The sequence below is a fragment of the Sceloporus undulatus genome, chromosome 5, assembly GCF_019175285.1.
Source record: "Sceloporus undulatus isolate JIND9_A2432 ecotype Alabama chromosome 5, SceUnd_v1.1, whole genome shotgun sequence".
Taxonomy (NCBI): Eukaryota; Metazoa; Chordata; class Lepidosauria; order Squamata; family Phrynosomatidae; genus Sceloporus; species Sceloporus undulatus.
The window spans coordinates 137,449,345-137,474,698 of NC_056526.1; the positions used below are offsets into that span (position 1 = coordinate 137,449,345).

General features: G+C 41.0%; 1 protein-coding gene across 1 annotated transcript in view; it reads left to right on the plus strand.

Annotated features, from left to right (window-relative positions):
• Positions 1–264: 264 nt before the first annotated feature.
• The window catches only part of DDX60 (DExD/H-box helicase 60), a 71,863-nt gene continuing 46,773 nt past the window's right edge, over positions 265–25,354 (plus strand). The window contains 13 exon segments of the mRNA XM_042466845.1: positions 265–403; positions 4,571–4,755; positions 6,984–7,047; positions 8,050–8,239; positions 10,880–11,221; positions 12,827–12,943; positions 14,683–14,814; positions 15,789–15,860; positions 15,862–15,951; positions 17,376–17,517; positions 19,165–19,323; positions 20,006–20,114; positions 24,471–24,577. Of these exon segments, the coding sequence (XP_042322779.1) occupies positions 4,635–4,755; positions 6,984–7,047; positions 8,050–8,239; positions 10,880–11,221; positions 12,827–12,943; positions 14,683–14,814; positions 15,789–15,860; positions 15,862–15,951; positions 17,376–17,517; positions 19,165–19,323; positions 20,006–20,114; positions 24,471–24,577 (1,645 nt within the window). The 5' untranslated portion in view covers positions 265–403; positions 4,571–4,634.

Genomic DNA, 25,354 nt, shown 5'->3' on the forward strand with positions numbered 1-25,354 from the left:
AGTGTAAAATCCTTGGTGGCTTTTGTGCCTTTTGGGTCACACTAAGAAAAGTATCGGCTTTGATTGATTGATTTTGGAATTGTTTTGCCTGTTGCTGGGCGCCTGAGGCTTCCCCTGCCTTTGGGTCGGGCAGGGAAGAGCATCGTGGCTCGGTTGGGGATCCAGGGAGGCTTCCTCTCTGAGAAACGAAACTTATTAGATTTGCTCCAAGAACAAGTGAAGAAACGAAAGTGCAAGGCAGCAGGGGAGAGGCTGATCGGGGCTGGACAGTGCCTCCTCTTTGCAGGGAGCCCAAAGGCCCTGGGGGTGGCATCTCTGCCCTTTGAGCTGCAGGCTTCCCAGCTGGAGGCAGCATCGCTGGAGGAACTAAGAGGAGGACGGTCGCGGATGGTTCCCCCTGGATGTAATGTAGACATTGGTGGGCTGGGAAGAGGCAGGGGCTGGCAAGCCTTCAGGAGGGGGCCAAGGAGCAGCACCTTTGCTTTGCTTTGCCTAGCCTTGCCCCTGGGACAGAAAAGACTTTAGAAATAATCCAGTGTGACACCCCTTTCCCTGTCATCAGGCCCAATGTGATGGCATACTGAGATTTGTAGTTTTTTTTGGGGGGAGCAGAGCTCTCTGACCAAGCAGGCTACAGATCTCACCAAACTGCCAAGCTCAGGATCCCAAAGCGGTGTCAAACTGCATTAATTCCACAGTGCAGAGGCAATAGCACTAGCAATAGCAAGTACATTTTTATGCTACTTAACCTTGAACTTCCCTGGATTTTAGCGAAGCGTCAAGCCTTCTCTGCATGGTGACATGGCCAGTGACAGTTCCCAGAATTCCACACCACTGAGCTGTGGCAGTTAAAGTGGTGTCAAACTGGATTGTTTCTGCAGTGTGGATGCATCATCCGCTGGTCCCTCAGCCCAACCTGTCACAAAGATAAAGGACACAATGAGCTGGTTTTCTTAACACCATGCACTGTAATTCTCTGACAGGTTTGGTCCCAAAGAGAAGCAATCCTGGCTGACCCTCTGATCCTGAAAGCCTAGATCCTAACCTGGATCAACTCCTGCTCTTCAGGGCACAAATTTACCCAAGACAGCCCTTGTACTGATGATACAGGAGATTTGAGATGATGCCTCTGAGGATGCACAGGGTGCCTCCTTTGGCAGAAAGGAAGTAAATGGCGCTTCAAGCCAGAGGGCCTGTCCTGTATTGGCCTCTCAAATGTTGAAAGGGGAAAAGTAAGGTTTGAGAGTTCAGGTTTAGAAATGAAGTAGGCGTGAATTGTGACATGGAATGGCCCCTGGTCTTTTTCATTAGCTCCCAACCATTGAAGATCAGACCCAAATCCTTTCTGTTTCCAGGATTGTTTTTAAAACAGTTTAATTCCAGAGACACCAGAATCTTAAGGGGGGAAATGAACCTGAGCTGGTGGGCTGTTTAATTCTTTCCTCCCATCTTTCTGCAAATACTCCCCGATTTGTTTTACCACTCATGATGGAAAAAAACACAGTGAGAAAATTTGCAGAAGGAAAAGTCGACAAATTTGTTTTCTTTCCCTCACATTTCCAGTCACCTCTTGATGCTTTTCCTTGTGTTTTGTGGCACTTTAAAAACCAACATGGTTTATCTGCCATAAGCTTTCATGGACTGCAGCCCACTTCATCAGTTGAAGTGGGCTTCCATTTACGAAAGCCTGTGCCAAATAAAGTACATTAGGTTTTAAGATGCCACGGAACTCTTTATTTTTGCCGCCACGATCTGATAGTGCTGGAAATTGTGTGTGTGTGTGTGTGTGTGTGAAGTACTGTATCAGGAAAAAGAATCACAATTACTCCTAACGTAATCTTTACCATTTGTGGGAAATGGTTCCCCACCCTTGAAAGACATGTGAAGATTGCTGGCAGTTTTTAATGGAGCATACAGTTGATCCTATATATTCAGTTCTTTATCAACAGATTCAACTATCCAAGGTTTGAAAATATTAAAAACATTTTAAAATCCCTAAGCACATCTTATTTTTTGCCATTTTATATAAGGGACACTGTTTTACTACACATGACTTAAGCAGCCATGGATTTTGACATCCGGGGGGGGGGTGTCCTGGAACCAAACCTCCATGGATACCAAGGGCCCACTATAATAAAAAGAATGCCACTGAATGAGTGCCTTGATCAAGGGAATACTCTGGATTTCTGAATGGGCTTTGGAAGGCTGTGGATGATTTGTAGTGCTTCTTGGACACCAAATTGCCAAAATCCAATGTATTACCATTCTGAGTGGCCACTGAATTTTATTGAGATGGTAGTTCTGTCACACACATTCTTGAATGTGGAAGGAACTCCTGATAGCTTTGGTCTTTGGAGACTATAAGAAACTGTGCAGAACAGAAAGAGTTATTGTTATAACTGTATACACAGAGTACACTTGTATATAGATACCTAAGAGGAACAATTAGGCTTATCTGTGAAGAATCCAAGCCCCTGGACTCCCCTTGTTTTCATTTCTTAAAGTGAAATTATTCTGGAATAGAATATTTAGTGTTTCATTGTAAAGTAGCTGGCTCTCACTATGTAACAGAGCAGATCCTCATTGGTCTTGATTTGCATCGCTTTGCTCGTGGTGAACACCTGTGCACATTGGGGACTTGCTGGTGCCCTGATATGCACATTCAAAATTCAGTAACTGGGTTTCTTGGTGCCTCTGCTACTTACCGTAATTAAACGCATACACATTTATGTTGTATGAAAGGACATACAGGATTCTGGCCACCATCAATATCACCAAGTTACTTTTTTGGACTTTAGACTTAAGTATGAAATCATATGATTCAAAATCTGTTTGCTTATAATTGACAACATGGGAGGGATTGCCAACTGGGTTAAAGTCTACTGGCAGACCTTCCTTGTGATAACAAAGTCCTTGCCTCCAAAGCTAAAGTACACACCAGATTTTTTTTTTAAAGTTGGTGTAATTATTTCAGTTGAGGATATTTTTTTCTTGCTTTGCTGGAGCAGAGACATTTTTACAAATAGTAGTGGGACTGTATGCAATTAATGCCCATTTGGAGGCAACAGCCATTCTAGTTGCTTGCAGTGGCTTACAGACCTATCACATAAGCAAAGAAAGTGGAAGTTCAGTTGGATTGTAGCGCTTTTCTGCATGTCTTACCACATGACATTATAGTGCTTCAGTTCTCTTCCCATCGGAGATGGTTTGAAAAATGAGTCTTTTTTCTAGGTAGAAAAATCTGTTCAACACAAGACTTGCCTTTATGACTGTCTCTGTTGGTTACAGAGCAGATGAACTACAGTGTCATGCAGTAAGGCACATAGAAAGGCACTACTATCTGGCTGAACTTCCACTTTCTTTTCTTGTATGATAATCCTTACTCCACCATGGTCTTGTGAAGATTTTTTAGTTATTGAAGTGGAGGAGGACCTTCTCCATTGTTGAAATAATCATGTTCAACAGTCTACTCATTTCAGTATCCATTGAGATCAGGCAGACTGAAAACACACAGTGATTCCACTATTGTTTGAGGACTTACTTGTTTCTCCAGGACATTTTCTCCTTTACCAGCTTCATCTGTCACTCCCTAGATTTTTTTTAATTGAAATTGTTTTTTTAAAATTGCTCTTCTGTGATTTTTTATTACAGATTGAGTCTCCTGAATCTAGAATCCCAAAATCCAAAATACTTCAAAATCCAAAATATTTTTCATGGGTGTCTGACATAGTGACACTTTGCTTTATGATGATTCAAAGTACACAAACTTTGTTTCATGCACAAAATTATTTAAAATATTGTATAAAATTACCTTCAGTCTATGTGCATAAGGTTCCTATTGAACATAAACAAATTTTGCTTTTAGACTCTGGTTCCCATCTCCAAGACATCTCATTATATACATACATGCAAATAAAAAAACAAAACAAAAAAAAACACATGCAAAAACAAACAAACATGAAATCCAAAATACCTCTGGTTCCAAGCATTTTGGATAAGGGAGACTCAACCTGTACTTGGTTTTATTGTACAGGTATGGGCCTAGTGGGTTTTGATAGTTCTGTAAACCATTTGGGAATGAAAAGTGGTATAGGAATGTCTTTAAATAAATAAATAAGACTCAGAATGGCTTCACAGATCTTTTTTTTTTTTGTTTTTGTTTTTTACAGAGTCTTTGCCCATAAGAGATTTTTAATTCTGAATAAGTTCCCCACTCATCATAAATTCTGTTAAGGGAAGATGGGTAGTTTACTGATTCATTTGGTGAATCTACCCAGATGATTTTACAGTGTCTGATTACCATCTGCAGAATTTGAGAAAAGGCCTTTCGTATGGTAATGTGGAGCTGAGAAGACATTTGTTTGTTTGCTTATAGCAGAATCAAGTAAGAAAAGTTCTCTGGACAGATTATCTGCTACTCTATTTTTGGATGCAATGTTTGTAACACCAAGTGTTTGAAAATTCAAAATTTTAAACTAATATCTATGTGTGCTTTGTTTGTAACACCAAGTGTTTGAAAATTCAAAATTTTAAACTACTGTAATATCTATGTGTGCTTTGTCATTTCAAGGTGTATGAAAGAGTAATGTCCCATACTTTAATGAGCACAGTATAGAAAAATCATATAACTAGCCATGGCTTCTAAACCAAGCCAAACACAAGGAAAAGCCTCTTCAGAATCTTCCAAGCTGCAGAAGAAGACAAAGCAAGTATCAGAGAGAAAAGTTAGAAGTGAATCTGATTTTAAAGAAAGAGGTAAGTAACTACGGATTTTTGTTTGTGTCCATACTGCTCATGCTTTGCTTTGGAGAAGATGCTACTTCCTCAATTCCATTTTACTTTAGTGTCACTCCAGTAGTGTCCATGGAATCTAAACTGAATTCACCTTCATATCTAGGTTGGCAGATGGTTAGGACCTCAGTCAAATACCCAGCTGCCACTTTCCTAGTGCGTATTGCGCTGTGGTGAGAATCCAGATTGCTTCCTGTGGTGGTGGTGGTGGTGGGGGAAGTACAGGAAGTAAAAGGAGCAGTCATGAATCTGCTGGTGGAGAAGAGCCCTTCAGAGCTTGTTTTCCTGTGAAATATATTCAGAGCTGGCCAAACAGCAAAATAAAACAAAATCTCAATTCCACAATACAATGATACGATTACTGGACCCACTAAAAAGCACAACACACATAACAGTCTTTTGAAATTCCACTGGCTTCTTCATCAGGCAAAGATCTTTAAAATCATACAGGAGACAAAGTGACAATGTTAAAGTCATGGACCTACATTTTGTGTCAGATGTTATTTCTGTTGTCAGCTAAAATGGTCTAGATATTGGAGATTATTGCACATGACTCACACGCAGCTATCCCCAGTCGGGTACGTTTAACCATCAATGACAGATCTTATCACACTCTCCTGTGGTTGGGCCATAAGAAGCCTGTATGCAAACTGAGCTTGTCCTATAGCTTTTCAACTATAGGATTTCCCCATTCTTGAAAAGCCGTCAGATAAACCCAGGTTGCATATAAGTTGTATATGGGCTACCTATGGCCCAACCACAGGATAGTGTGGTAAGATCTGTCATTGATAATTAAACATGCATCTTTCTCATGAGGGATAATCATGTGTGATAATCTCCTTTTCTTGGCCATGTAGGAAAGGACAGTGTCTTTTACTGTTCTTTGCCCCAGATCCCCAAACTGGGCAGTATACCCACCGTATGGTGGAGAGATCTAGGATAGCAGTGAGGGGGAACGGGGCAGAAGGTAACATTCAGTCAAAGTATTGGCATGCAAGAAAGAAAAGAGAAACCAGCAGCCTTTAGGACCATGGTGGCGATGAGGAATCTAGTCTACCTCAAATGACATCAGAAGTAGCATTTGAGATAAAATGTAGGCCTGTGACTCTAACATTTCTTCTGTATGATTTTTAACATCTTTGCTTGATGAAGGCTGCATCTACACTGCTATGGAATTCTGGGATTTATAGTTTTGTGAGATATTTAGCCTTCTCTGTCAGACCGCTCTGGAGCCACAACAAAATACAAATCCCAGGATTCCATAGAGTAGAGCCATGACTGCTAAAGTAGTGTTAAAACTGCATTAATTCTGCAGTGTGGTACCAGCCAAAGAGGCCAGTGAGGCTTCAAAAGCTTGCATGATGTATTCAGTGCTTTTTTTAGATGCCCAACAGCCCAATATCACTGTTTTGTGGGTTTTGAATTTCATTGTATTTTGTTTTCTTATGAAATGCTGTAGCATTGGAAGCAGAACTGTATGTGGTGCCATAGTTCTGAGCAGAGCCTGGAAAAGTTATATATTTGTACTACAAATCTTAGAATCCCCCTCAGTGATTTGGGGAAGTTATTTCAAATATTTACTTTTCCAATATGTGAAATGCATGCATCAGATGTGTCCACGGTTGAAGTGGGTCTCCATCTACAAAAGCCTGTGCCAAATAAACTGGGATTCAAAACACACTGGGATCCAAAACACACTGCAGAAATAATCCCATTTGAGTCCACTTTAATTGCCTTGGTTCAGTGCTAGGGAATCCTGGGTATTGTAGTTATTGTGGCACCAGAGCTCTCTGACAGAAAAGGGTAAATGTCTCACAAAACTACAGTTCCCAGGATTCCCTAGCATTAAGGCGGGGCAGTTAAAAGTAGTTTCAAACTGGCTTGTTTCTGCAGTGTTTTTGGACCTTTGTCAGTGCAACCTTCTTTATCTATTTTATGATACAGATAATGGACTTCTTTTTCTCCTCTCTTTGTTACTTGACATATTTTGATTTCATTCCTAGAACTTTGATTTCCTTTGAGGGAGTGGTTTTTTCATATTTCTATCCCCTTCAAAACTTGGGGAAAAGGAGATAAAAATAGTATAATGCATCCATACTCGTATGAAATTCTGCAGCTTTCCTCCAGATACTGATTTTGATAACAAAATACAGGTAATGTGAAATAAGATATCCCTACATTTTGTTTTTCAGATCTACAAAGATGCATGGAAGAAATTACTGATTTAATTTTGCAAAATGAAATACCAAAAGCTGAGTAAGTATGTTAGGCTAATAGATTCTGTGCAGGTCCCTATATTTTCATTCTCTTACAAAATTTACTTCTTCACTTTTGCAACTTTGACTTTGTCCTCCTGTTGTGCCTATGTTTCTTGAAACTGGTGATTGATCACCTATAACACAACAGTAGACATGTGATTATCTCACTAACAACCACCAGATTAGCTGTTCTGTTGTCAATGTGGGCAACTTTGCGTCAAGAAGCTGAATACAAGGGGAACAGCAATGTGGTGTCCAATATATCCCAAGTTACTGGGCTATAAAGTAAACTCTCCTATTAACTCAAAGTCTGTGAAAGGATTTTGAAAATTGTGATTCTTTTAGTTTTATCACCTGGGGAAACAAAGCAGAAACAGAGCCTGAGAGTAGCAGTTTACTCTCTGTCTTGCCACACGATGTCTTCCAGTCTTTTCCCATTGGAGATGGCTATAGATACGTGCCTTTTGTCAAACAGATTTTTTCCAGCTGGAAAAGCACAGACTTTTAGAACCATATCCCATGGAAAGAGAACTGAAGTTTTACTGCATCATGCGGTAAAAGCATGGAGATTACTGTCTGTGGCTCTGTTTCTGCTTTATTTGTCTTGTTGAATACATCTAACTCAAAAGGGAGCTAGTATAGCTGCAAGCCCCTAATGGGTATTTATAAAATTGCCATTATTTATTCTTATTCTCAGTGGTGTCATTCAGCCAGTTTGCTGGTTGTTAAAACTGGTAAAAGACACAGAGGCTGGGAACCCAGGAGGAGTAGTGAAAGGTGGGAGCTGGAAGAGATTGGCACATACAAGGAGGATGGAGAGGGAAGAGGGTCAGAGGAGGGGAATTATAGGATTCTCTGCAGTTGCAGGGGAAAAATTGGGGACAGGAATTGGTTGCTAATTATTTTGAACAACATCACTGCTTACATTGTTATATTTATATTTGTTTAATTAATTAATCCTGCTAAATATCATTGTTAACATGCCGTGTTTTTTGGCCAGATATGTCAGCTTGCTGAATGACTATGTCGAGTCAGAGTTTTTTCTGGTTGATGGTGATTCATTGTTCATCACTTGTGCAAATGAAGTAACATTACAGCGAGGACAAAACTTGCACTTCTTCTACTTAGTTGAACGTTTTCTTCTGGATTTAACAAGCAAAGGGGCAAAATATATCATTGTTTTCTTTAAGGTAAGAAGCAGGTGATTATTTACTATGGACATTACTGCATGTGGCTTTTAAACTGCAGTTATACCAGGGCGAAAAAGCATTGGACATAGTCATTGCACAATACTATCTCTCACCTGTAGATACACTGTCCCCAACCCATCTGTTTTCATTGACTATGGAAACTCATCAATGATGTGGCAAGTGTGTAAGTACCAAGGTGTGAAATGTCACTCCTGAGGCAGTTACACAATTGCAAGTCATGTGGTGTCAGTGTCCCCTACTCCCACTATTTTCCCTCCCCCTTGCTATTCTGGATAACCTTTAGAACCTTTCAATTTTTTTCCTCAATGCCTTTTGATTTGTTTTGACTTCAGTTGTGGTAGCAGAGCTCCACAATTATGTGAAAAAAGTGGGGAATTAAAAAAAAAACACTAAAAGGCAGGCTGAGTAGAGAGTAAGGCAGGGAGTCATTTTTAAGGGGGAGTTAAGAGAGCACAGTGGGGCGTTGTGGGAATGAAAGGAGGTACAATGATGGCTGCCTTCTGAATAACATTACCACTGTTACTATTTTACAGTGGGCCCCCAGTATCTGTGGGGGATCCGTTCCAGATCCCCCCGCTGATGCCAAAATCCATGGATGCTCAAGTCTTATTGACCTTAATGGTGGTGCAGCTGCACCATTCTTGGGGGCAATGTGCCATTGTCCTCCTCGGCTACCTGCAGCCTACCTCTCTGCTTCACCGTGGTGGGTGAAAGGAGGCTATCTCCTCCTCCTCCACACTGCTGCCACCTCTTCCTCCCCTTCCTCCCTTCTCCTCTTCTGCCGACCCTCCCCATGGGCTTGTCATACTTTAAGCCCGGTTTCACATTCATCCCTTGCTGTCACTGGCTTGCACCTTGTCCAGAGGAAAGAGCAACCACTGCTCAAAGAAGGGGGGAAGATGGGGAATGGCTGGGGAGAGAGAAAAAAAGCAAAAGGGAGGGAAGGGAGAGAAGGGGGAGAAGAAGAAGAAGAATCCGCCAGCTGCGGAAGGTAGTAAAGTCCAGGAGCCAAAGTCCTGTCATGACACCCTTTGTTCTTGCTGTTGTTGTTGTTGGGTGCTTTCCTGACTTATGGCGGCCCTAAAGCAGTGAGCCCATTGTGGGATTTTCTTGGCAAAATTTGTTTAAAGGGGGCTTGCCTTTGCCTTCCTCTGAGGCTGGGAGAGTATGTCTTGCCCAAGGCCTCACCTGTCTCTGTCCTCTTCCTCCTCCTCCTCTCCCCCTTTGGCACCTCTGCCTCTGCCCCTCCTTCCTCCATCCTCTTCTTTCTCCTGCCTCCTCCTTTTCCTCTTCCTTGCTGCCATCATCTCTTCCTCCTCTTGCTCCTCGTCCTCTGCTGCCCCCCCCAGGCTTGCCATCCGTGGATGCTGGAATCTGCAGATGGCAAGTCCGCGGATATGAAGGGCCTACTGTATTTTAGTTCTACTATGAGAATGGGCCTTGTCCAGTAGAGTTCTATGTGAACTATATTCCTCCAATATGGAACTGTTCTGTTAATCCTTTAACTTCAGACAAAATAATGCATGTACAGGATGACTATTTCATTGAAGATGTTAAGCAGATTTGGGGCCTTCAGATTGTTTTGAAATGGTCATGCAAACATTCTTTCAGAGACCTCTGTATATATTGCAGTAATGTATATACTATAATAATTGCAAGCCAATATCTTGTATTGCCATCTTATGTTATTCTGCCTTATAAGCCTGGAGGAATTTGGAAGAGAGTCTCTTTTCCAATGAAGAGGACAGAATAATTATAGAGCCCCAATAGGATTCTCCCTTGCTGGTTAAGAATGGGAATCTGCCAGCTTTACTTCAAGTATATTTGCTTGTCTCATTGCTTTGCTGTGTCAGGCTTCTCCTGTCCATTACCTTCTGGGTCTTACAGTTGGTACTGGGCCTCTGGACATGGCTGGCTTTCCCCCTTTGTACCTAAGAGCTAGCTGCTGCTTGAGGTTGAGATCAAAGCAGCATTCTCTGGTGGTCTCTAATCCTAGTACTAACCAGTGCTGCCCCTTTCTAGCTTCTGAATCAATTAGTTCTAGTGTGTTTGTTGTGCATATTTATTTATGGAGTATTAATATTAAGAATGGTGGAAGGCAGCAGAAAGAGGGGAAGACCACATACCAAATGGATAGACTCAATCAAGGATTTCATGGCCATGGGCCTATGGGATCCTAAGGATAGTTAAGGACAGGGGACTTGGAGGTGTCTCATTCTCAGAGTTGCCATGAGTTAACAACAACAACTTTAATTTGCCTTAGTGATTCCATCATGCAGAGAGCTACATGAGGATTGATCATTAACACAACTCTAAGAAAAGAACATGTTTCTTTCAGTGTATTGCTACTGTTATTTTAATCAGTCTGGAAGCCATAAACATGACTTTTTTTCCATACAGCATGCAAAGGGATCATGCAGCATCTTTGAGACTAACTGAAAGATAGAGGTAGAATGAGCTTTCGTAGACTTGAGAATACTATGCATCTAAGGAAGCAGGCTCAAATCTTTGAAAGCTTGTGCTACCAACTTCTGTCTTTCAGTTAGTCTCAAAAGTGCTGCAATATCTCTTTGTATACTGATCCAGACTAATGTGGCTACGTCTTTTTTTTCCTTACAGGATGCAGAATATCTATATTTCAAAAATCCTGATCTTGTTTCTTTACGTCAAGCATTGATCATGCATCTAAAGAAGAACACTGAAATACCAATACATACTGAATTTTCTAATTGCTTAGACTACAGCTGGCAGCATTTTTTGAAAGAGAACTATCCCTATTTCTTAATAGTCTCAGATGAAGGATTGGATCAATTGCAGACCAATTTTCTCCACTTGTTCATTATTCAAACTTTATCAAGCAGAATCAATGTCGTGCTTACTTCTGGTCAAGAATCAGATGTTCTCAGGGTTTATGGGTACCATATCCACAGTGTACACTATCACCAGAGTTTTTTTAAGCAGGTAAATAGTGACAGAAAAGAAATTCTAAGTTAAGGAAGGAAGTTAACAAACCCTAAATGGCTTAGGGTTTTTAATCAGATAACAATCATGAGAGATTTCCTGTGTGGCCACACCTCCCCCCTCCCCCCATTATTTTTACCAGTGAAGAAATCAATTTGTACTTTGCACTTATTCAGTAGCTGTTGTTTGTGTTGATTTTTCTTTTAAATATAACTAGAGGGAAAGTTGTGAGGGAAGTATTCTTTAAATATCACTAATGCAAATGTGTTTTTTAAAAAATTGTATTAATGAAATTTTGCTCAAAACATTTTGATCTTCTTGCCATTCTCAGCTGCTGAGTAATACCATGTGTAAGTGAGTCAAATGTTGCAAAGCTTACTAAGTAAAGAAGTGTTCTGGCAAAATTCTCTGTAGAAGCAAGAAAGAACATTCACCAAAATATTGTGTCTCTGATAGCTAATAGTGGCAAATACATCCTTAAATTTTACCCACTGATACTACTCTACATTGTGTTTATTTTTGTAAATATTTATCCCAAACATCCATCATGGAAATAAAGGTTTATTAAAGGTAAAAGGCAGTCCCTTGAATGTCTAGTTGTAACCGACTGTAGGGAGCAGTGTTCATCTCTGTTATTAAGCCGAAGAGCCAGCGTTGTCCAAGGACTGCTCTGGTGTTCATATGGCCAGCATGACTGCATCAAGTACTGTTACTGAATGCTGTTAAAGGTTTATTACATGGCATTTTTTCAAGCCTTATTTCCCATCCATGCACTGACAAGATTTATCCCACTTTAGAAAAGTGGTTGAATTTTATATATTCAAGAAGCAGTCTAGGGGTCCAAACATTTTTTTCATTCTTTTCTCCCAATTACCTTGTAGGTGTGGCAAACCTATATTTGCCAGAATACCTCTATCCCCCCTCCCCTCCAATAAAGTATGTATAGCATACGCTTAAAAATTGCTTTCAGAAATGAACATGTGGCATATGAGCCTCAAAATCAGGAGAGTGCTATGGTTATCATTTCCCAGTGCCTGATTTGCACAACTCAGAATCTTTTTAGAGTGTTGCCTGGCTTAGAAGCTAGGTTCTGGGGTTCATGTTTGGTCATTAATGACCATAAATGTGAATCTCAAAAGTTATGAGATTATAAATCCAATGTTATGATTTCATAAATATTGAACAGGATGCTAGCTAGTTGTTTTTTGTTTGTTTTTTAAATCTGCTACCTGATTAATGGCAGGCAGATTTTTTAGCCACTCAAACATTCTTTACAGACAAACAAAACCCCACACTAAGGTTGTGTAGATTCCTTCACATAATCAAAGAATCGTGGAATTGGGATTCTCAGTCATGTAGAACACAGGGAAAGACTTTCAGGGCTTTGTCTAACATGCAGACATGAAGGAAAGAACCAAGTGACCACTCAGCTCTTCCCTTGACCTCAGCATGTTAGAAAAAGTCCCAAAAGCCACTTTTTCATGCATAAAAAGAGCTGAGGTGAAAACTGTCTCAGTGGAAAATCAGTTAGATAATATGTAGAAATGTTAACTTTGGCTGTTTCATGCAACATGTGTTTGTCCATGATTTTTCTTCTTCTTTTAGCGTGAAGCAACAGTAAAGCTTTACTATAAAACACTGATGAAGAACTTGAAAGAATTGAGTACAAAAGCAAGCCTTTCTGTTGATGACTGTCCAGATCTGGAGGTTTTGACAGCAAAGGTAATGTGTACTTTCAACCATAATCTATATAGCATTCCACAGTTGCTGTCACTTACTACCATCATACAGTAGTTCAAGCTCAGAAAATACAGTAAGGCCCTATACGGACAGCCAAAATAAAGCTGCTTCGAGTCACTTTGGAGGTATGGTGTTGCAATGATGCATGCGCCCTAAGAGTCTGGAAGCTGCACCAAAGCTGCACTCCAGTTCTTAAGTCTGAAGGTGCACCTTCTGGACTCTTAGGACACATGTATCATTGAAACACCATACCTCCAAAGTGACTCGAAGCAGCTTTATTTTGGCTGTCTGTATCAGGCCTAAGTATAACAGATGTTTAAAATGGACAAGTCCCTGATAACATATAACAATATAATTTAAAACATCTAAGGAAGGGGAACAATGGAGGTGTCAGGTGGAGGAAATGACTGAGGCCCTGTCTGCATGGCCAAAAGACCCCCTCCCCCTCCATTCTGGTGTTATCCAATTTGGACAAGGCACATCACAAACTGGCGTGAGCAGTCAAGAGAACATCTGGCACATTCTACACTACAAATGGGCTACAACACACTTTGTGATATTTTTAAAAATATAACTGTTACTCTGGATCTTCCCATGCCATTGTGGCATCCTGCATAGTGGCCTGGAGCCTCTGCCAAGACCACATGTGGCTAGCTTCTGAGGTCACAACGAGGCACCCAGCCATGTGATCGAGGCTGGGTGCTTCATTCTGATCTCGGAAGCCACCAACCTATGGAGGCGGCGGCAATGGATGCAGTGCGTGCAAGAATGGAGGGCCAGACAACAGAGACAGGTCAGGCACCTGCAGGGTCAGGATATTCTGGGCTACCCTCAGATCACTGGCATTACTGGGCGGGGGGGGGGGGGGGGGGGCGGTTCGCACCAAGTGACACCCCAGAGCAAAGGTGACAACTGGTCAGGCCCTTCTGCTTTTGCTGCTGTGCCCCAGTGTTTTCATTAGTAGACTGGGATGCTGCAGTGAAGGAGAGCTGCGCTGGACCCTTCTGCCTTTGCTCTGGTGTCCCGACCTTCTCATGAATAGACTGAGGCATTGCAGCAAAGGAGACCTTTGCTCCGGCATCCTGGTCTACTCATGAGGAGGCTGGGGCGCTGGAGCAAAGGAGGGCCAAGCTCAGCCCTTCTACCATCACTCTGGGCCCTGGGCCTCCAAATAGCTAGACTGGGAAACCGGAGCATTCTGACCTCAGAAGCGACCTCCACAGTGAAGGAGACTGGCACTAGATCCTCCTGCCTATGTACTGGCACCCTGGTTTGCTCATAAGAAGGCTGGGGTACCGGAGTGAAGTAGTGTCAAGCATGCCTTTCTGGCCATCCCCAGCAGCCCCTCCAGCAGCCCTCTGTACCAGGTGATATCAGGGGTAGGGACGCTATTGTCTCAGAGTATCATAGCCTTTGCAAGCAGCGCCTGAGTTTAAAAGAAAGAAAGAAAGAAAGAAAGAAAGAAAGAAACCAGCCATGGTTTTTTCATTGTTTGGATTTCTTTTTACATAAGCAGGGAGTGGCCTCAAATAAACAGCAGCAAATGCTGCAGATACAGGTTTTTTTCTAATCATTGTAATGTTTTCAGTACCAGATTGACATCCAGATCAAGCAAAACATCAGAAAATGTGTCCCCTTTATTGGCAGAAAAGAGAGCTATAACTAGAATGAAGGAATGAATGTGAAAGAATTTTTTTTCTAATCTCTATTTTAAATGTCAGGTTCATAAAAAACTCAGCCAATTTGATAAAGAAATGGAAGATCTTCGGTACATCATCTGTATTATCACTTGCTCACTGGTCCTGGAAATGCACAACAAGGTACTAGAAAGTAAAACTACCTCTACAACACAGGCAAGTATTTGTTAAGTACAAATACAGTTCAGTTTTATGTCCACCCTGCTCTGTTATCTGGTGCAGCATCTGCCACCATGTGTCACTCCCTCTAGGCCAGAATGAGGCACCCAGCTATGTGAAAGACTGGGAACTTAGTTTTGGCCTCATTGGGAGTGAGTGTGGCAGCTGCTGCTTTGGGCAGCATAAAGGGATGTGCATGCAAACAGCCATCTGGTGTTGCAATGAAGGCTCCAACACACACCTCACACACATTACCAAGGCCAATTGAGTGTATTCTGACCCATGCAAACCCAGCCTTTGTTTCTTAAATCTTTTGAAAATGTCAGTCTTCATTGGACTGTCATCTCCTGCCTAATTACTTAATAGCAGTCTGAGTACCCTGTGTATAAGAAGGCCTCCTTTGGGAAACCCAACCCTTAGATATTTTGGAAGAGCTGTGAGTCTTCCTGTTGTGAGTGGCTGTTGGTAGATAGGCATGAAATAAAGCTCATTTTGTTTTTGCTTGACTTCAAAAAATAAAAGTTACTATTTTGAAATAGTTGTTACTGTCTCAGAGTTCTTTGAGTGGAAATGTAAATGGCTAATTATGATGTCTTAAGGTTTTAAGTTTGTTCATTGGTATCATTGTGGCTCACTTCCAAAGCATATGCATCTAGAACAGGGGCATAATAAATAAAAATATGAGAGCAATTTTTGAAGGTACTAAGCATTATAGAAGAGGGAGGGACTTTCTGGCCCTCCAGATGTTGTTCAGTTGTATCTCACATCAGCTGTAGCCAGCACAGAGGTTAGAGAGCTATAATGGGAGTTGTAGTCAAACAGTATCTGGAGACATACATTTTCCATTCATGCAGTTTTGCTTCACATGTCTGCATATGCAAAATGAAATGTGAAAATTGGAAAACCAGATGAAGCCTGTTTTCAGAATGTGAATTGTTTTTCATTTCATTTGTTTGTTTGTTTGGGCAAAGAAATATATGAACACAGCATTAACACTGCAAGAAACTGAAGACCTAATGAAGATGTATTGCCTCAGTGTGGTTTTTTCTCCACCATCTGCCCCTTGAGCAGCGAGCTCGGGTTAGATTCATTGATGTCTCCTGGAAGAAAGAAGCTCTAAGATTTATGCAGCAGGTAGATATTGGAACAAATACTTCTAGTATCTACATATATTCCTGTTGGCTTCTGTTTCATGTGCCAGTTTTGTGACAATTTTTGTGCATCCAGTGTGCTGTTCCTTGGGTAGTTCCTCAGGGTGTATATTGAACTGGGTGAGGAAATACAAAGTGAAAAGGCAACCTCTCTGATGGCTTACTTGAGGTGGGGGAGTGGAACATACTTCCTGCTGTGCTGAATCCTATCTCCGACACTGACAAGTCCTCAGGTCTCACAGTGTTTGTTTGCCAGGGCTTGAGAATTCTTTAAGTTTAAATTTAAATTAGGTTGAAATTGCATTAAACCTTTGTGTCTTTCCAAATCTTCACTATGTATATGTAAATACATTTCAGTTTTGCATATGATATTGTAATTTGAAGGTATAGTTTTAATTTTGCTAGTTGTTTATGTCACAACTGTTAGCATTACATTCATTGTTATTCATTGTTATATGGGAATTATGATTTACAAGTAACATTAGTGCAAAAAAAAAAAAGCATTACTAAGGATTCTGTATGATGTGAAATGGGAGGAGGTGAATGGGGTGTGTGTGACACCATCAGAGACTGTATCAAGTGACACCAACCTTAGGACGCCACTGTCTGGGAGAACTATGCAGAGAACTCTCACTTATAAACCAGACATGCCACTGTACTCTTGGAGCTGTTGTTGCAGGACCCTAGGATGACAGTGAGCTTTTCCAGTTGATCAGATTGGAACTTCTAATAAGTTTTAGAACTTGGGGGAAATTACTCATTTTAAGTACAGTTCTTAGAATTCTCAGGCCATCCTAGTCACTGGCCATGATAATGGGGGATTCTGTGAGGATTCTGGGAGTCGTAGTCAAAAAAGTAACTTTTACAAGCTCTGGTCTTAATAACTGGCACCAAGTCAGATATTATTAGGAGGGGGAGTCTAGATCTATTACTTAAATTACTTGGACTGTTACATCTATAAAGATGAGTTTAGGCCTTTCAGGGGGAGAAAATCCCTCACAGGATACAACTATCCCAGTACTCACAGGGTACAGCATGCCCACACCATACGCAAATGCTCTATATGCGTCTTTAACCTTTCGCGGAAGGTTAAGCCGCTGGAATACAATGGTGCGCATGCTGCGCCGAATGCAGGAATGCTCCCTCATTGAAACAGTGGGTTTTGAACATATGTGTTTTTCCACATAAGTGAGGGGGGATGGAACAGATCCCTCACGTATGAGGAGGGCCCACTGTACAACTATTTGAACTCCAGTGAAACTGAACATATTTCTTTCCTTTCCTTTCCTTTCCTTTCCTTTCCTTTTTTTTTTTTTTTTTTGGATTAGCATATTTCACTGTATGAATGGATGAATGAAAGGATTCCTGCATTGAATATTCTACTGAGATTTTTTCTTCTTCTTTTAGCATAAACTGTGTGAATTTTTTGTTCTGAAACATCTGACCACCCAGATTTCATGGAAAATGGATTTTTCTCCCCTGCCTGATTTAAGTGATAATCTTTTGTGGAAGAATATTGCATTTTATTATGAAGTAGAAAAGGGCCCAGGTGCGTTATTCATCTTAAGTCATTTAATTAAAATTTAGTCCTAGGATTTTCATGATGGGAATCATGCTTTTCATGGAGTATTGATAAGAAAAGCAGTGCTTAATAATTAGGCCATAATTATATGAGTCTCTTATTTGGTCTAGGAGGCAGGGTTGAACTTTTTTGTGTAACTAATGAACCAGTTTCATTGCAGATTGGTATATCAGTGTAGGAGAACAGAACTCATTACTCTGGACACAAATGGTGCATACTTAGGCCCAAAACACACTGCAGAAATCATCCAGTTTGAGACCGCTTTAACTGTAGTTTTATGAGACATTTAGCATTCTCTGTCACAGAGCTCTGGTACCACAATAAGCTACAATTCCCATGATTCCCTATCACTGAGCCAGGGTAATTAAAGCGGTCTCAAACTGGGTTATTTCTGCAATGTGTTTTGGACTTTAGTAATTTTCCATTCTGGCTTAATGACTGCTGTTTAATAAATGGTTAACATATATCTATATGGTTTAGGTTTTTAGCTGGTTTTAATCTTTTGTTAGTTTCATGCCTTTTTAATGTTTATATTTCATGGATTTTTAATTGTATTTTTAAAATCTGTTGTAAGTTGGCTTGAGTTCCAAACTGGGGAAAAGGTGTGATATAAATATCAATATCATTGGTGGGTTATAGACTGCCGTTTTGCGGTGGTCTCCCGCCGGCACCATTTGCTCCGTGAGGGAGCCGCAGCAGCCACACCACGCGGCTACCGCGCGGAGCAAAAAAGAAGCTCCAAAATGGAGCTTCTTTCTGCGGCGCCTTTATGACGTCGCGAGGTGCCGCTGGCGCACTTGTGACGTCATTAGCACCGCGACACGTTCGGATGCACAGCGTCCGATACATAAAGATGGCGGCGCCCGTATGAACAGGGCGCCGCCATCTTGTATGTATTCTATACGTACTAGGGTTAGGGGGTTGCGGAAGCACCGCCCCTTCCTAACCCTAGTACGTATAGAATACGTACTAAATGGCGGTGTGTAAACCGACATTGTCATCTATTATGGGCCATTGATTTGCAATATGTTGTCATATATTGTTGTTGGCTAGGATTTTCCAAAACTGTTATAAATGATAAGACATATGTTGGCTGTAGTGCCAGATAGCCCAGTTTAAATACTAGACATCTAGACAACCATGCTGGTAAATAAATGGCTGTTTCAGTTCACTAATACCTCTACTGTTGATCCAAAATGGAAAAGGGGCAAGTCTCCCCTACACCTCCCCAGTATTTTTAAAATGTTTAGCAGAGATCTGAATTCCCAGATAAGGATCTCCACTGAATGTCTGGATTTGACTCTCTGTGTCAGGTTGTCTTTAAGCTTAATGGAACAGATTGTTCAGTATTATTTCTTAAAGCTTAAAAAATACAGGCTGCATCTGTACTGCAGAAATAATCTGATTTGACACTATTTTAACTGCCACAACTCAATGCTATGGAATGCTATGGAATTCTAGGAATGGTAATTCATTGTAGCACCAGAGTGGAGACATACATTGAGCCAAGGCAGTTGCAGTGCTGTCAAACTGGGATTTCAGTAGTGGATGGCTGCATCCAAATTGCAGCCAACATTTCTTTCGAATGTTAATGTTCACACCATATTTTTGTAGGATTTGATTTGGATATAGGAACAATAATTTGTAAAGACTATGAACTTTTGTGGAAACATATCACAGCATTATCTGAATCATATAATACTGGACCACCTTTTCCACTGCGGACAACTTCTTGCTGTTTCCTTGAAAAGGAATGTTCACCTAGTAGAAAAGGTAACAACTTTCAGATATTATTTTGCATTGTTTTATATGTATTGATAAGATAGTTTATTGCTCAGTCCAAAGACCATTGCAAACATGTTTTATATGTAACATTTTTATTGATAGTACAGTCACCTCTCTGTTTCCACAAATTCTTTATCCATGGCTTCAAGCATCCACAGCTTGAAAATATTTTTAAAAATATATAATTTCCAAAAAGCAAACCTTGATTTAGCTTTTTTATATATGGGACATCATTTCACTTGAGCATCCACAGATTTTAGTAACCAAAGGCATTCCTGGAACCAAATTCTAGCAGATACCAAGGGTCCACTGTGTATTATATTGATAACATAATTTCACATAATAATACATTACTTATTGCTGAACTAATGTATCGTTTACTAGTTCTTTTCCTGGGTTAATTGCAAGTATCTTTTATTTGTTCAATGAGGATTAGTCCTAGATGTAGGCATAGGATTAGGATTGTATCCTAAAAGTTCAATTCTTGGTGCATTTAGATGCCATGTTAGGTATGTATAATATTAAAAGATCTTTTCTGCTAACAAAAATGTACATTTATAAATATGAATAAATATGGATGAACTCATAATGAGAAACAATCCACTATGTCAGAATAAGATGTGCCAAAAGGTTTTAAAAGTAATTAATAATTGTTTTATTTTTGGTAAAGATAGTGCATCCAAGCTGGCATTTCCTAAACCAGGACTTGTCCCAATGGAGAATGCCATAGTGAATGAATTTACTGGGGATATTTTAACTGATTTGCCATTTTTGAAAAGGTATGCATCTCTTTTATTTCCTTTGACTCTTGAGATTGCAAAAAGGGCCAGGTTAATGTTTAAAATAGCTTCATTGTGCCAGAAACATAAATTGTTAGTGAAAGTAAAATGTCAAATTGTGGCTGTCATTTTTAAACTCTGCCAAATAAAGCAGTTTCCATCTGCTCTGAAGGCAAAGCTTTTAGATAATGCACACCTCCTAAGTGGGCAGGAACCAGATTGAAACCTCACTCTGGGGCAAAGAGAAACTGGGATATTCAGCCTTACATATAAATGACCTGACACAAGAGTGGTTCTAAAAGAGTGGTCCATCCTAACCCTAATTCTAAAGATATATATGAATGCATTGGTGCCAGTTCACTTTAAAAAAGGATGAAGCTGGTGTCTCCAAGCAGTTTAGGCAGCAGTACAAAAAAGTGAAAGTGTGACATCTCCAATGGATATAAGTACGACGTCCACAAACCAGGCAGTCCAAGATGGAGCATGGGATGAAAGGGAGTGAAAGGGGAATGTAGGGCTGGTCATGACTGTGCTTTGCCAGTGTTTTACTGGGCACACCAATGCTCTAATGTCCTGTCCCAGTGGAGGATTGCCGTGTGCATCTAGGCAGCGGATAGTTGCTAGTGGTGTATTTGTGTGATGGTCCACATGCATGGTGGGGAGGTGACAAAATAATTACCCAGCACACAGCTTGACACTGTACCATGTGGTCTGGCCTTGTGCATTCAAACAGCCTTGGGGTGGACTGCGGAGACAGTGGGGTTTTGGGGCCGTTTCCACTGGGGTATAACACGGGTTACGAAGCGAATTCAGAAAGTAGCATGCCATTTGAACCCGATTTAAACCTGAACGGTTCTAGATCACCCCGCATGCGTCCCATTTGAAATCGATTCATTTTGGTTGGTTTTTTAAACCGCGTTAAAGGCGTATAACCCGCGTTAAAAAATAGAAGGGTCGAACCTTCTATTTTTTCCTTGTTCGGGATAGGAATCAGGTTTTTAAATGGGAACGATCAGCCTCTGAAATCGGGTTAGCTGGATGGAGGAGCGGAGCGATGGGCCGGCTTGGGGGATCGGCCTTTCTGTCCCCATCCGTCGTGGCCATACGCCATCTTTTGCTTCCCTCACCCCTTTTTTCTGCTGCGGTCTTTCAATAGAGATAAGGATTTTTTTAATTTTATTTTATTTTAATGGTTTACAGGCGCTTAATCTCTTCAGCATCCGTGCCACTCAAGGATAGGGTTGTGCACAGCAATCTCGGGGGAGATAAGGAAACCTGTGTGTGTGTGTGTGTGGTGTGTGTGTGTGTGTGTATCATGAACACCATTTGTAATGGAGGGGAAGGTGCTCCCTCCCTGGGCTGTCTATAGAGCCATGAAGCGGGATCTGTCCTGCAAAACCCATCATAGTTCCTCTGGAAGGAGCTTTCCCTAAGCAAGCAGCCTCCGCCAGCCTCTCTGGGGTCTTTTTTCAAAGGCAGCAGCCTAGCAGAAGTGCTTTGGGGAGGCAGTTTCTCTCTCCCCTCAACCATCCTTCCCCAAGGATATTGCAGGACTCCCCTTCCTTCGAGGGAAGGCCAGAGAGGGAGGAAAAAGGAAGGAAAAAAAAAATCTGTCTTCAGAATTCACCCTGCAAGCGCTGGCTCCCAGCTGTGGGCAAAGCTACCCCTCCTTTCCCTCCTAAACACACACAGCCTGCAGAGCCGAGGAGTAACCCAAAACCTTCTGTCCTGTCCTCCCCCCAGGAGACAGAAGGAAAAAAAATGCAAGCCTGCTCTTTGTTTGAGAAGGAAGGCTATTCTCCCTTTCCTCACATCTTATCCTCCTTCCCTTTCCCGCCGCACTTTAAGTGCCTCCTCATTGGCTCTTTATAAAAAAAACGCGAAATTTAAAAGTGACGTTTTGATGACGTTGCTTTGATTGACAGCCCCAAAATGGTGAGTGGGAACGAATAAGGCTAAAACCGGTTTATATATACACTGTTTTATTTGAATAGGAACGCAAGCGGATCACTTAAAGCGAATTAGTTGGTAAATGAGAACGAAGAAAAAAAAAGCGTGATAAGACCAGGATTATTTTGAATCGGTGTTATTTAAAACGTTATTGTAAACGTGTAAATCACAAGTGGAACGGTCCCTTGACTTGCTTCTGGAAAATGTGTTGGAGCTGCTTTTTCCTGCCCATCTGTGTGTCCCCTTAGTTCCCACTGATGCATTGAGACTGAGGTTAAATCTCAGCTAAGTAGTTTTTGATTTCAGTAAGACTTAATGCTGATTTGCTTGCTCTGGATCCTACCCTATTCCTTTGTAAATACCTTAGCAGTGTATCTTCCTAATGGTGTTCCCATCCCTTATAATGTTTAATGTTGGCATGGTGGAGTGAACCTGGCTCTGGGGTAGGGGCAGCACTCTGCCCATTCCAGCATTAGAAGTTCATAAAGAAGACAAGTAGCCAGCAATCAAGCTGTATGGTCATAAAAGGAATGGTTGTTGCAGAGTTGGCAGCACTGTATAATTGAGATGTGTGTGTAGGACCATGTGGGTTAGCCCTTCCAGCCTCACATTGATGACCATGGGGAGAAGCCATGTAGGCCATCTATACACCCATTCCATTTCTTTGTGATTTCCCAGGATTTACAGTGGTACCCCGGGATACGAATTGATCGCGTTACGAATTCCGGGATACGAAAAAGTTAGTTACTTGGAAAAAACTGTCCGGGTTACGTATTTTTTTCGTGGTTACGAAAAAAATATCGGCGTGAAATTCAAATGCGAAGCGCGGCTAGCGGCTTTCCAGCCGCTAGCCGCGCTTCGGAAAAGCCTTTTCGGGTTGCAATGTATCGGTTACGAACGCCGCGGCGGAACGAATTAATGTACCCGAGGTGACTACTTTAATTTGATTGCTGGAATCCTGTTCTGTCTTGATTTACAAGGATGCCCTCCTTGCATGGAGCAACACTGTCACAGTTAAGAGCGTGGAAAAGTTACTTTTTTGGATTACTATTTCCAGAATTCCCAGCCAGTATGACCATTCTATTCTGAGTAATCAATTCTGGAACTTTTAATCAGAAAGAATAAGTTCTAAGCTCTGCTTTTAGTTGCCAAGTGAGTGGCTGATGTAATGCATGGTTGACAATGGGGACAGTGCTTGTAGACATGGCCACAGTTTATACTTTAATGTTGGAATAATCTTGTTCTCAGTAAATCATAATATATTGATACAAACCTCAAACTATCCCTATTCATACCAGCAGAGCAGTTGCTCTATACTGCAACAGTAAAATCTTGTGTATTTCAAGGCACGTGTCCTAACAAAACAGTCTTACTGATGACAGAGGGACAAGATCAGTTTCACAAAAAATATTAAATCAACAACAAGAAGAAAATGTTCAAACCAGCTTATCATATGAGTTAACAGAAAAATAGATATAAGAGACATTCAACAGGCAATTCCATTAGGGTAGTTATTTGCATGTGCTGTACTATTAGCATTGACACAAAAGTTCACTGAGGGAACTTTTCATGATGGGGTCAGGTTCAAGCTGAAAGTGTCCCTCCATAAGTCAGCAATTCCTGATAATCAATAAGTGTTGACTAGTCCTCATAAAAGGAATGTGATTTTGTTTTGTTCATTACAAGAATTGATGATGTTTCAAGTAACCATTCATTCCAAACTCTAGTCCACCATTTTTCCAGAGTTATTAACTGCACCCATTTGGAGGCTGGCAAAATTTCCAACTTTGTTTGGGAACATGTTGAGGTGACAAAGGAGGCAAGGATTCTGGTCCCATATAGGTAGAGCAAGAAAACCTAGCAAAGGAAAACTCTACTGTCTTCCTAGAAGAACCTTCAACCGCTGATTCCCCTCTCTTCTAATAGCACAGGACATCTGCAACACCCATCACTTCTCCTCCATCTGTCTTGAAAGGAATATAGGATTCTTCTCTTAGGGATGTTTGATCTCTATATTCAAACTCAACAATGCCTCCTCCTTGGGGTGGAATGTATGTTACAGGGAATTGCTCTCCTAAGATGCCCACATTACAGACCATTTTGTCAGTAAATAAGGAAAAGATCTCACCAAGTGGTGAAATGTTTCTGTGTTATTTCTCCAGTAAACGCTTAGCCTCATGTCAATGAATTTTCTGTTTACTGCATGAAAACTCAGCACACACTCTAAATTATTAGATACACAAGATTTTAGAATTACACAAATGATATGACAATTTCTGCATTTCATACCAAACCAGTGATTAGCAATCCATGTAGTGTAGCCTGGGTGGACAAAAGCTCTTTCAAAAAATGTATCATTTCACATTTTTAAACATTACAACACAAAAATATTCCTTTTATTTTTAGTGATGATCCTGTGGTTATCTCACTTAAGAAACAGAAAGATTTTGATGAACTTCAGCACTGGCATTCAGGAAAGCCCCTTAGTGATGATTATGACAGAACACATGCAGGTAAAAGAATAATATAAAATCAGCTGGTTCAGTTAAGAGCCTTGTCAGTTTCAGTGCTCACACAGAATTAATTTATCCATGGGTTGGTATTGATGGAATCAATATGCCATGTTGAGGGGAAGAACTGCTTGCGGAAATACTCTTTTGTGAGGCTTAAGTTATATTTTCAAAATGAACACCCCTGGTTTCAAGAAATCTGTAAAGCAGGTGTGGGCAACTGTCAGGTGTTAGATAACAAGCCACATTGGCCCACAGAGGACCTTGGAGGGCCACATCTGTTTGCCAAGAGTCAACTTCCACATAACTTTCTTTTAGAGACAGCCCTCTACTAGGCCTAGTGGTTCCAAAAAGATAGGAAATTATTCCACACTCTTGGGAGTGTTGTGGTGTATGGGAATAAAAATGTTTTCAAAACTTTGTGAGCTGAGCCTGGGGCAACACTTTCCCCCACTTCTGCTGTCTTATGAATGATAAGCACAGGTTTTCCTCTTGTGGATGGGGTTGGTCTGAAGCAGGAGAGAACATAGTGTCTTCTGATTTCAGTTGATTTTCAGTTTTCCAAGCTGCATAAACTTGCAGTTGTATCTTCATTAATTATTACCAATGAAATAGCATCCACCCTTGTATCTGAGGTCAAAATAGAGGGTGTAGGTTGGCCAAAGGCCAGCCAAAAAGTAGAAGATGAGGGAGTAAATGTCTGCTATTGCTACTTTCTTGCATTTGCTGCCTGAATCAGTTTTCTCCACTTTTTCTAGTCACAGGAATGGTTTTGTTGGA